Raw genomic sequence first — 12,740 nt, 5'->3', positions numbered from 1 at the left:
AATAACTGAAACTGCACACCTTCTAGCAGGCAAGCCACGGCCCGAGTGAGGTCATCATAATCACCCCCAACAAAGTGAGAGAAAAAAACTATCACACCCAAAAATCATAAGCGTCTCCACCCAGGGGCAAAGCTGACTAGGGTGACAAGGGCAGGCGTGATTCTCCACCACTTCCTTCTGTGAACATAAAATCCAAATTGAGCTAGCTGTTGCCTTTGAAGTATTAGCTACTTGTTGCTCATTTGGGTGGATTAAGAGGGTCAGGATACAGGGGTTTTTTTTGTTTGTTTGTTTTTTGTTTGTTTTTGTTTTTTGCCTTTAGTCCCTCTAATTCATGGGCTAGCAGAAATAACTAGAATAAATATCTTTAACTTCTTTATATATAAAATATATTATATATAATATATATTAGGTATATACTAAAATAACCTCTTACTTTATTCACCCGTTTTTATTAAGTATTTGCTGGGGTTAAGTATTATCTTAGATACTGAAACGGAGTGGTAAAAGAGTGGATTATGGAAATGAACATGACAATCCAACATTGCCAAAAGATAAAGATATACTTCAGTTTTGTTGTGTTTAGCCTCAAAGGATGCCTTCTCTCCTCACCTGTATCCAACACTACTAGGAAGAAATAATGAAGTCGCCTCGCCTTTGAGGCATCAGGACAGGACAGGACTCAAGCACATAAATTACAGCCGTAAAGCTTTCTCTATAAAAACCCACTGTCACATTAATGACTGTCACCCAGTTAACACAAAGCACACATGGAACAGAAACTCTCACACGTTGGCTCCTTCAACCGCACACAGGCAAGCGTGTTTGAAAAACTAGATCATGTGCAGGTCATCGTGTAAGTGTGAAGAGCTGGGGCAGCAGAATGCATCACCCTGTCCTCATCCACTCTCCACGCCTTACAGTAAAACTCCATGCAAAATGAGCCACATTAGGACAGGCTACACAGTGGAGGAAGGCACCCTTACCTCACGTATTGTATATGTTTCACACCGGTACACAGAAAATACCACATGCACATATAAAATATCCTTGTTTATATCCTTGTTCAGGATATAAAATAGATTATGTAGCAGAAAGGCTTTTTTTTAATTTTAATTGTGAGTTATTTAACTTTAATTGTAATTGATACATAATAATTGTACACGTTTATGGGGTGCGGTGTGATTTTTTTTTCAATGCGGGTGAAAAGTGTCACAGCCCTCAGCACATCTATCCTTCAGGCCTTTGGAAACACAGTCCTTCCGCCTAGCTATTCTGAAATTCACAATAAATTGGTAGCCATACAATAACTGTTGACCATTATTGTCACCTCACTGAGCTACAGAGCAGTCCAGCCAAACCACTAACAGACCTCTACCATGCCATCCCCCCCTGGACTCTGGTAACATGAAGTGTGCCCTTTTCCCTGGCCGGTTGATCTCTGTTTAACATGTTACTGAACATGTCAGGGTTTTATTCTTCTTTGGATGAATGGTTTTCCACATATATTTGACAGAGATGGTAGAGGAGGGGACGAGAGAACCAATGTGAGTTTCTGCAGTGAGAGCCATTAAAACAAACTTTATTTTATTTGCCCAAATCTAGGCTTTAAATGGTGAGCATAATACTTAAGCAGTCTCTGAGAAAACCCAGCGGGAAAATGCCAACCTCAGGAGGCAGCGCGAATCCTCTGTCTAAGAGCGTATCATAACAGGTTTGGCATTTGATAAGCATACGTTTGTAGACAAAGATTCAATGGGCTGGTCCCCTCTTTTTAAAGACCCAGCGGCAGATCCAAGGCTTAGGACACAGTGGCATCCATCAGCGTATGGCCTTCTTACAGATCCACTTCAAAGGAACTTCACAACTGGAGGCTTGAAGGCCAGCTTTGTGGATGGCACCACACTTCTGTACCAAGCTGTTATGGACGATCCTGTAAGAAACCAGAGGAGTCTGTTGCTTTTGGTAACATGCACAGAAGACTGAAAAGGGGTGAAAGAAGCCGGGTGTGATGGCGCACGCCTGTACTCTCAGCACTCAGGGAGGCAGAGGCAGGAGGATCTCTGTGAGTTTGAGGCCAGCCTGGTTTACAAGGTGAGTCCAGGACAACCAAGGCTACACAGAGAAACCATGTCTCTAAAAACAAAACTAACTAAATAAATAAATAAGTGGGAGGCTGGCGATTTGAAGAAAAAAATTGAGTGAATCCTTCTCCTCCTCAGATTTCCTCAGTTCCCCAAACAGCAGAAGAATAAACAGCTTATGGGCCCGCCTGGAAAATGTCACATTTTTGTCCTTTCCTGTAGCCACCACTGTTCATTCCCATCTTTGTTTCTTTATCATCTCTCATCTTTCACTCTTTGCTGTCTGCTGTTTTCCTTCTGCTTCCTATGCCCCGAGTATTTTTCCTCCCCTCTTCCTCTTCCTTCATTGCCCTCACCCTTCAAACACCTCACCTTACGCCTAGAGCTGGGCCACCTTCCCACCTCCAGCCGCTGTTGTTTCTCAAGCCAATCCAGTGAAAGTCCTGGCCCAGGCACTCTTGGAACTGCTTCTGAGGGAGAGATTGAAGATGGTGAATAAACAGAACAAAGATGCGGAACACCAGAGACCCCTTGTGAGAATCGCAGCATTCATAAACTTCCTCTCAAAACCGTGTGAGGACTGGGAATTTATGTGCGTTCCCCCCCCCCCCGCCCCCAGATGCATCTGCTGGAACCCTAACCTCTAATATAACGGGTATCTGAAAGTAGAGAGCTAGGAGTTGATTAGGCTTAGGGTGAGGTCATAAGGATGGTGCGCCCCCCCCCCCAAAAGAAAGGAAAGACCAGAGCTGAAGCTCTCTCTAAAGTGGGGACACAAGGAAAGACACCCTTGGATGAGCTGAAAGGGCTTCAGGAACAACCTTGACTTTATATAGCCAGTCACCGACGCTGTAAGCTGTCTGCTGTTTAAGCCATCCGCTGTTTAAGGGATCACACTGAAATGAAGGGATGAGGCAAACGGCCACGCCAGATAACTAAGCCCGCTTTAGTTTCTAAATCTTACGGGGCTCTGAGTTCTAATAGAAATGTTCATTGCAAGGAGCGGCTTCCCACAGCTGACCTTTAGTGTCCAAGCACAGAGAGATAAGATCCCGGGGCCAGCTCCACCCTCCGTTGCCACTTCCTTTCTCATTAGATGAAGCCCGCTAGCTATTCATCACAAAGAAGCCCCACCCTGCTGCAGAGGCGTTTGTCTTACTCATCATCCGAGACACCCACCACTGCTGCCCTCAAAGCCACATGCTCCTGTGGGCCTTCTAGGCTCTCATTCCTCGGTGGGCCTTACGACAGAGGTCAAGTAAGTCCGCTCGTGTTTGTGCTGTGTGAGGACTGGAAATCTAGGCGCCTCCAGATTCACTTGTTGAAACCCTAACCTCTAATATAACGGTATCTGAAAGTAGAGAGCTAGGAGTTGATTAGGCTTAGGGTGAGGTCATAAGGATGGTGCCCCCCGCCCCCAAATAAATAAATATCGGGATGAGATAAATGGTGCTCTATGGTGGTCCAATCAAATGAAGATGTTTATGCCCTAAGGGAACTGCCCCTCCGACACATTAAACAGAATAAAGAAAAGAATCCAAGAAGATTAATTTTGTTGTAGGGTTGAGCATTCATATAGTGAATAATTGCATTTTCAATATCTTCCAGTGACAGCTTAATTAACTAAATTTGGACTGAATTACTTAAATGACCTTTCTGTGGTATTTCAGGTTAGCATTTGTTGAACAACTTGTTTTGGAGAAAATTGTTATTTTTTGTTTTTGTGGGGGGGGGTTTTGTTTGTTTTGGTTTGGTTTTGGTTTTGGTTTTTTGGTTTTTGTTTTTTGGTTTGGTTTTTTTTTTTTTTTTTTTTTGGTTTTGGTTTTGGTTTTGGTTTTTCAAGACAAGGTTTCTCTGTGTCGCCTTGGCTATCCTGGACTCACTTTGCAGACCAGGCTGGCCTCGAACTCCCAGCAGTCTGCTTGCTTATGCCTCCCAAGTGCTGGGATTAAAAGCATGTGCCACCAAGCCCGGCTTGCCAAGACCATTCTTGCATTAGGGCTTTACACAGCTTTTAGTCTCCCCATACATCCTGCCTCTCAGTTTTCCCTGGCTGTCATTGTGCTGGCCTCACTTCTGCGAGGCCCATCAAACACTGCCCGCAGCCACTGTCACATCAGACTGCACATTGTCCCCAAGCACAAATTAGCATATTCATTTATGACTTTAGCTGCCTCTCTCTTCTGACTGAAATTTAACCATTGTAATGACAAGAACTCTTGCTTACAATGCTTCCCAACAGCTTGAAAAAAATAGAAAAAATATAGGAAACTATATCCAGTAAGCATATATGCAGCTATAAACCGTGGAGTCCAGTATCCTGCTCCGAGAGGCAAAAGCCTCCTACCCACAAATCTTTGCCCCTTTTGCGTACTAAGCAAGCATGCTTGGGTAGGAACTGGGAATGAGGGAGAAAAGAGAGAGACTGGGGTAAAGTGATATCCCAGCGTGCGGGATGGCTTGAAACTTCATGCATTTCCAAGCCTACTTGCTTAAAGACTACTTAAAAGAGAAATGTGTGTTGTCTGCTTTCTCCACTGGATCTTTAAGAAGGCCTTCCATTTCTTGGACTGAGGGATAATATTTTTAATTAAGATGAAACTACCCCCAGGCATGGTGGCGCACGCCTTTAATCCCAGCACTCAGGAGGCAAAGGCAGGTGGATCTCTGTGAGTACGAGGCCAGCCTGGTCTACAAAGAGAACTGCAGGACAGCCAAGGGCTATTACACAGAGAAACCCTGTCTCAAAACAAAACAAAACAAAAACAATGACAACAAAAAGAAACTATCATTAAGGCACAAAAGCATGCTCCTTGGGCTTCCAGATTTGCATGGTTATGCAATGCCTCTGAAATATTTCCATACATACAGAACTATGAAATAGTCAGATCTTTTGGTGAATCAACACAGTTTCAATGACTAAAACATAACCAAGTTACCCAACGAAAAATAATTGATATGACCATAATCATGGCTCACAATAGTTAAGCAGAAGTAGAAATTTATCTTAAGAATTTGAAGCCGGGCATGGTGGTGCACGCCTGTAATCCCAGCACTTGGGAGGCAGAGGCAGGCGGATCTCTGTGAGTTCGAGGCCAGCCTGGTCTACAAAGCTAGTCCAGGACAGCCAAGGTTACATAGAGAGACCTTGTCTCAAAAAAAAGAAAAAAGAAAAAAAGAATTTGAAAAGGATTTAAGCAATGTTAGACTAAATCAGAAATTTAGACTATCTCTAAAAATTAAATTTTCACAAATTCTAATGATTATCTAGAATAATTTAGCAAGAAACAAAAGAAAAGAAAAGACATAGTGTCATGTGCTAATGGCACAGCATAAAGCACACGGTGTTGGTGAGCCCTGGATATACAGCGGTGTGGTTTTAAACAGAATGTCCTGTTTTCAAAAATATAAGAAAAAAATTTTCTTCATTTGAAGTATTTTTCTTCAAACACTTCTAAAGATAAAGAACACAAAGCAATTCATGTTAAGTATTAACTTGAAAAACAATAAAGAGTTTTCATGAGCTCTAGAAACAATTGGATTTGCTACTTTAAGTGAGGCTTAGATAAACCCAAAAAGACATCAAGGGGGTCAAAAAATTATTTTACATTGTTCATATGATTTGAAGATAGTTGTAACCAGGCTCAGTGAAGGGCTGACCAAAAAAAAATAAAAATAAATAAAAAATAAAAAAAAATAAAGTTAACTAAGTTGGGGATTTTGGGGAGAGGGGTTGTATCTTTTTAATAATAGCCATATAGCCTCTGTTTATAGCAAATTAACTTTTCGGGAGTATTTTACACCAAGGAAATGTCAGTCTAAAACGTTTAACTTTTCTTATCGCATGCATTTACTTCCTTATGTTAGGGGGAGTGGGGCAAGCCACAGCGCACATGCATGGAGGTCAGAGAACAATTTACAGGAGTCGTCGCTATTCCTCCACCATGTGGGCTCAGGGTTGAGCTCATGTCGTCAGGTTGGACGGGAAGTGCCTTCACTCACTGAGCCATCTTGCCGGCCTGAAATTGTTCAGTCTTAATAGACTTGCATAGCTGCGCAGAGTCTCCCTGTGCAGCCCAGGTTGGCCCAGAGCACGCGTTTCTTCCGCTTCCACCTCCCTTGTGGTGGATTTACGGGCATGTGTCACCACGCCCAGGTTTTTGTTTTTACATATGATGCATGAAACTGGGACTATTGCTCATACCGTGATAAAATAAGTCTTGCCTTGAGAACAGAAAGGTAATAACGATGGGGCAATGGATTCTACCCATCTGCACAGGTCATCTTGGTTCTATAGACTTTGACAAAAGGGGCTGTGGTGGCGCACGCCTTTAATCCCAGCACTCGGGAGGCAGAGGCAGGTGGATTGCTGTGAGTTCGAGGCCAGCCTGGTCTACAAAGCAAGTCCAGGACAGTCAAACCCTGTCTCAAAAAACAAAACAAAAAAGAAAGAAAAAGAAGGGAAAAAAAGAATCAATCAAGAATGCGCAAGAAGGCAGATAGTAACTAGTTGTTATTAAATATTAAACATAAGCAGGGGCACTCGTCACCCTCTAATGCTGACTGGAACCAAGGGTTCTGGGCTTGAAAGCAAACAGCCTAACTTTGGAAATGCAGCCGACTTAACTCGATTGAGTATCTCCCTCAAATGAAAATAAAAAGCAATATAAAAACAAAAAAAAAATGTAATTAAGAAACCAGGACTAAGATTTCTTACTTTCTTTGTATGTGTGAATTATAATTGCGTTTGGTCGGGTTTGTGCCAGGATGTCAACTCCTTACACTGTTTTTGTCTTCCAGGACCAGCAGAGGCACGGAGAGACTCCCGGGGAGCACTAGCTGAGGGGCGGTATGTAACAGGACCCCTACAGCTTTCTCTCCTTCCTAACTCGACTTTCTAGACATTGTTCCCAGTCTAGAACTTTACTGAATTCCAATGAATGAAAGGCAACACTCGACAGAGGACGTTTAAGCCCTCTGTCTCCCTTGTGTCCCTGTGGTCCTCTCCTTCCCCCTCTCTCCCAAGTTCCACGGACTTCCATATAGGAATCACCACCTCTTTGTTGGACCCTGTGTGTCTCAGGACCTCATGCCCCCTTTCACTAGGTCTGTAGTCTAGACCTAGTGCTTCTCTTCAATGTTAGCCACCCTCTCACCTCACACCCGTGCACCCGCACACATGTATGCACATGTGCACACAAGCATGCGTAGAAACAAATAAATAAACAAATGTTCAAATACATACACAAATAAACAATTGTTTAACACACACACACACACACACACACACACACACACATGGCTGGGCATGGTGATGCACGCCTTTAATCCCAGCACTCAGAAAGACATAGGGAGGCAGATTTCTGTGAGTTCAGGCCCATCTAGTCTACAAAACAAGTCCAGGGCAGCCAAGGTACACAGAGAAACCCTGTCTCGAAAAACAAAAACAAGAAAGAAGAAGAAGAAGAAGAAGAAGAAGAAGAAGAAGAAGAAGAAGAAGAAGAAGAAGAAGAAGAAGAAAATAAATAAAAAGAAGAAATACACACAACACACACACATTTACAAACACAAATAAATAAATATTTAAACACATACACAAAGAGCTAGGAGGCTAAAGCAAAACAAAAAACAAAAAAACAAAAAAAATCACATGTTCAAAGCCAGTCTGGACTACATAGGAAGATGTCATCTAAAAAGAGGGAAAGAATAAGGAAGGGAAGAGAAAGAAAGAAGGAGGGAGAAATAGCTCTATATTTTCTACATGCTTTTGTTTACCGCTTCCTCGTTGTCCGGAAGTGTAAGGAGCTGTGAGCCTTTGTCTGCACAGAATTTCAGACTGGAATTCCAGTCCCTTTCCTCCAGTGAGAAATAGTAACAGTGGCTACCATTTCTCACCCAGAAGTTGGGGCAGCTGGGGCACTGGGCACACATAGAGTCCTTGGAGCCTAGAAGAAAAGAGGACACACATCTTTATGGAGCAAATGATCCTGGAAAGTAAAGGGGAGAGCATGGCATCTCCAGTGTCTAAAGGTTTAGGGAAATCTGAAACACCGGCCTCAACATGAACAGTTCACAATGCCCAACTCATTGTTTTTCGTGTGCTTTCTACCAAGCAAGGATGGGTTCTGGCTGAACGTCTGAGCAGCCTGTGGAACACAGGCTACACTGAAAATCCTCTGGTCGCGCGTGATACAGACACACTGCATAAAGGATTGCATGCACAGTCGTGGTTCATATCCAGGGACTGTCTGCGTGTCCCCAATGAGTTCACAGAGTTCCTGGGTCCACATGTTCAGAACCATTCAAGATGGCCAGCCTCATGGCAGCATGCCATGAGGTGTGTAGGAAAAGGGAACAAATCAGAAAGAACCAACAGGTGTGAGCATCTGGACCCAAAAGAAATTGGGAGGGAAAGCTTATATTCATCAAAAGTGACTTAGTTGAACGTGACTTTTTTTTTTTTTTTAAGAAAAGCACATCAGACACTAAGGTAAAAATGATAGACTTTCCCCTTGCTGAGTTCCTCTAGAAGATATGGCCCTCTTTCCTTTAAAGTGCTTGAAATGAGTGGGCCCTGTGCAAACATCTTGGGGGACTTCGCATAAGGTTCCACGATCTATTGATTTTCTTCTTCCAGGAAACACATTTGCATAAAATCACCATCAGTTGGTCTACTGCCAGAGACTTACAGACATACAGCTGCGGTATCGATAAGAATTTTAGATCCGGAGCGAGAATGTGGGGGGGAAAGCTTTCCTTGTCACAGAAAGATGAGGTAACTTCCTGAGGGAAGGCTGCACTTGGCAGCAAGGTTGGGGTCTTGACTGACGATTGTGGTTGTGTCTCTGCCAAAGGGGGCTTGAGTCAAAAGTGCAGAGTGGGGCCAAATCCTTAGAATTCTCTAGGAGAGTTGTAAAACCCTGTCACCAACAGTCATCTTGCCGTATAATATAAGATGAAAGGTCAATTTGGGGTGAGGCGAGCACTTACCACAGCACGAGATCCGTTGGTACACCAGTAAACCCATGAGAATCACAGTCAATAGGCCCAAAGCCACCATCCCAAAGCAGGAGAAACCAGGCCGGTGTAAGACAGCTGCAGAGACACAGCCTAAAACAAGATCCCTGAGTCAGACACAGATGCTCAGGCAAGAACCTCTTGAAGCAATTGGGCTGAGAACCAGGCCACTCAGTTTCCTTTCCTGGTTGGGATGGGCACTTGCTCTCAACTTAAAAGAAACTCTGTGTAGCCTTGGCAGTCCTAGAACTTGCTCTGTAGACCAAGCTGGCCTCAAACTCACAGAGATCCATCTGCCTCTGCTTCCTGAATGCTGGGATTAAAGGTGCGTGCCACCGAGCTACATAAATGACTTCTTAATGAAAGTTTTAAAACCCTCATTTTAGTTGTTTGCTAAATTTTTTTAAATGCTATCAAATTATAATTGTATTTGGATTGCCACCACCTAACTTAAAGTAAAACAAAACTTTTAATTTATTTTTTGTATATATTAGTTCCAACTATTAGTTATTAGGTTCTTTACTTAACAGACAGTATTATGTATAGCATATAATCTTATTAAGTCCTTTTGACTTAATATGTCTATTCCTCACAAATTAGAGCGGACATAATAAAGGAAGAATCACACATATAAAGATATATAGCTGTATGGGGTTTATTGAAACAGAAATAAATCTAAATGCCCATGATTTATAAAATGTGGCAACATTTTCAAAAGGCTCATTAAAAATTGTAACAAAAAAAGGAAAAATGGTAACAAGATTATATAACAAACAAAAAAAACTTAAAAACTACAGAAGAGAACATACCTTTTGGGAGTCACGTGCTTGGGGGGGGTAAGAGCAAAAATTAATTTCTGGCATTTATATTGCTCCCTGTCTTATACGGGAATTTCCACAAACAACGTTTTTGGTTTTGCTTTGTTTTGTTTTTGCGGATGTTATTGTTGGTGCTCTGACCCCCAAATCACAGGCCAGGAATCAAATCTATCTAAGTGGATCCATTTCTCACCTCAAAAAATGTTACTATCATCTCTTAGTGAAACTGTTGCTTTCACCTACAGAATCAACTAACCCGCCAGAGACTGAACCACCCACCAGAAAGCATCCATGGGACTGAACTGCATCCTCTGCACATGTGGAACAGATGTGCAGCTTGGTCTTCGTGTGGGAGTCCTAACAGCAGAAGGGGCTGTCTCTGACTCTGCTGCCTGCCTTTGGATCCCTTTCCTCTCCCTGGGCCTCCTTACCTAGCCTCAGTAGGAGAATATCCACCTAGTCCTACTGCAACTCGACAGGCCAAGGGGAGTGATACCCACGGGAGGCCTTACTGTCTTTGAGGAGAAAGGAAAGGGAGGTTGAGGGGGAGGAGGTGAGAGGGAGGGACTGACTGGGAGAAGAGGAGAAAGGGGAAGCTGTGACCAGGATGGAAAGTAAGTGAATAAGTTAATTTTTTTAAAATGAAGCCAGAAGTGGTAATGTATGCCTGTAGTCCCAGCACTCAGAAAGGATCTCTGAGATCAAGGTTAGCCTGATCTACAAAGCGAGTCTAGGACAACCAGGGCTGTTACACAGAGAAACCCTGTCTCAAAAAACCTTAACAACAACAACAAAACTGCTTTCTTTACTTTATGGTTAAGGCAACAGAGCTGGTGGCATTTCAACAGTTAACGTAAATTGCTCCAAGCCTGACTATAGACAAAATTCTTTCTCAAAGCTCTGACTTTAGATTAGATCAAGATCAATAAAGTATAGGATTCTTAAACTGGGCGTAGCGACACTCACCTTTAATCCCAGCACTCAGGAGGCAGAGGCAGGCGGATCTTCGTGAGTTCGAGGCCAGCCTGGTCTATAAAAAGGGAGTCCAAGACAGCCAGGGCTACACAGAGAAACCCTGTCTTGAAAAACCAGAAAGAAAAAAGAAAAAAAGAAAAAAAAAAGCCGGGCGCGGTGGCTCACGCCTTTAATCCCAGCACTCGGGAGGCAGAGGCAGGCAGACTGATGTGAGTTCAAGGTCAACCTGGTCTACAAAGCGAGTCCAGGACAGCCAAGGTTACACAGAGAAAGCCTGTCTCAAAAAAAAAAAAAGCCCCAAAACGAAGACAAAAACGAAAAACAAAAAAACAAAACAAAAAAAAAGAAAAATGTGTTCTTGTCTACATGTATAAACTCTTTAAGAATAAAGGGAAAATGAACAACAACAAAATCATAGCATCACCATTGTATTTCCTCACACTGTGCTCAATTTTCTGCACTCTGTCCTCCCGGCTATTCTCCTCTCGCCCTGGCACAGTCTTCAGTGTTGATAGGGTTACCTCACCTCTGAGCTTCCATCTGGAGTCATCTTGGACTCGGGGTGTGCCAGGCAGCTCTACCGTGCAATAGATCGAGCTGTCAGTCATCTCTGCCAAACGCCTTTCACACTCAGTCAAGAGCGCTGAGTGAGGGCAAGGTGAGAAGCACGGTGAGGAAAGAGCCCATCCTGTAAAGCAGCAGCGGGAGACTTGACAGAAACAGAAGCAACTGGTCAGGAAATGATTCAAGTTCTAGGGCTGCTACAGAAATTAATATTCAAATCCTTCTTTCAAGGCCCTTCGAGGCTCCGGAGACACACGCTGACTCTCAGGCTCATCTTGCTTTGCTGAGATCACAGTGCTCAAGCCCAGAAGTCTGTAAGTGGATTCTGCAGTAAGCGTGAATAGCTCCTAGCTGTCACCACAGCCTCTTTCCCTTCTAAAACAGACAGATGTTAACTAGAGCTGATTTCATCATCTCGCGGACCTTCTGAGTAGTGGTGTTAGTGTGATGGGCTGCTGGCTGCATGTGCCTGTATCCTGGAAGAGACAGACTAGACGCCCATGTATTTTGTGAGCATAGCATTACACTGTCATGCCCAGAATATTCTTCTGGGTATGTGCTCATCTTTATTCCTCACAATGGCAAATATACTGTGACCTTTTTTACAGCCTTATCTTTCTATGCAAAGGCAATTATAAGGGGAAAAAATCCTAAAGTGTCAGCAATTTATTTCTAGTAAGAGAAAGGCTACTAAAAACATAAGAGGAAGTGAAAAACATAGATAAGATCACTATTTCCTGGCTAGCTTATTGTCAGCTTGACACAGGCCAGAGTCATTCGGGAAAGGGGACTCTTAGCTGAGAAAATGACTCCATGAGATTGGCCCATAGTCAAGTCTACAGGGCATTTTCTTGATTGATGATGGATATTAGAGGGCCTAGCCCATTGTATGTGGTGCTACTCCAGGGCTGGTGGTCATGGGGTGTATAAGAAAGCAGGATGAGGGGCTAGAGAGATGGCTCAGTGGTTAAGAGCACTGACTGCTCTTACAGAGGTCCTGAGTTCAATTCCCAGCAAGCACATGATGGTTCCCAACCATCTATCCTGGGATCTGATGCCCTCTTCTGGCACGTAGGTGTACATGCATATAGAGCACTCATATACATAAAGTAAATAAGTAAATCTAAAAAAGAAAGAAAACAAGATGTGCAAGCCAGGGAAAATGGGGCAGTAAGCAGCACTCCTCTGTCAGCTCCTACCTCTAGGTTCCTGTCTTGTTTGACTTCTCACTCTGACTTCCTTCAGTACACTATTATCTGCAAGTGTAGATGTTAGGATTCTG

At 43.2% G+C, this 12,740-nt stretch overlaps 1 protein-coding gene across 2 annotated transcripts; it reads right to left on the bottom strand.

Moving 5' to 3' along the window:
• Window positions 1–1,157: 1,157 nt before the first annotated feature.
• Window positions 1,158–11,908, bottom strand: KLRG1 (killer cell lectin like receptor G1). Of its 2 annotated transcripts, none has more exons than XM_084765285.1 (5): window positions 11,421–11,908; window positions 9,075–9,194; window positions 7,860–8,029; window positions 2,457–2,551; window positions 1,158–1,933 (listed from the first exon to the last, which is right to left on the bottom strand). In XM_084765285.1, the coding sequence occupies exons 1-5, from the start codon at window positions 11,500–11,502 to the stop codon at window positions 1,822–1,824; spliced, it is 579 nt and encodes a 192-aa protein (XP_084621411.1). In that variant the 5' UTR covers window positions 11,503–11,908; the 3' UTR covers window positions 1,158–1,821. The 2 variants fall into 2 exon arrangements, with proteins under 2 accessions (XP_084621411.1, XP_084621410.1); XM_084765284.1 differs by having other exon boundaries at window positions 1,161–1,933; window positions 2,457–2,554; window positions 11,421–11,906.
• Window positions 11,909–12,740: the final 832 nt, after the last annotated feature.

This window comes from Acomys minous, assembly GCF_964271855.1.
Source record: "Acomys minous genome assembly, chromosome: 17".
Classification (NCBI taxonomy): Eukaryota; Metazoa; Chordata; class Mammalia; order Rodentia; family Muridae; genus Acomys; species Acomys minous.
Note: the sequence above shows the minus strand (reverse complement) of the source record. Positions and strands in the feature narration are given on the sequence as shown.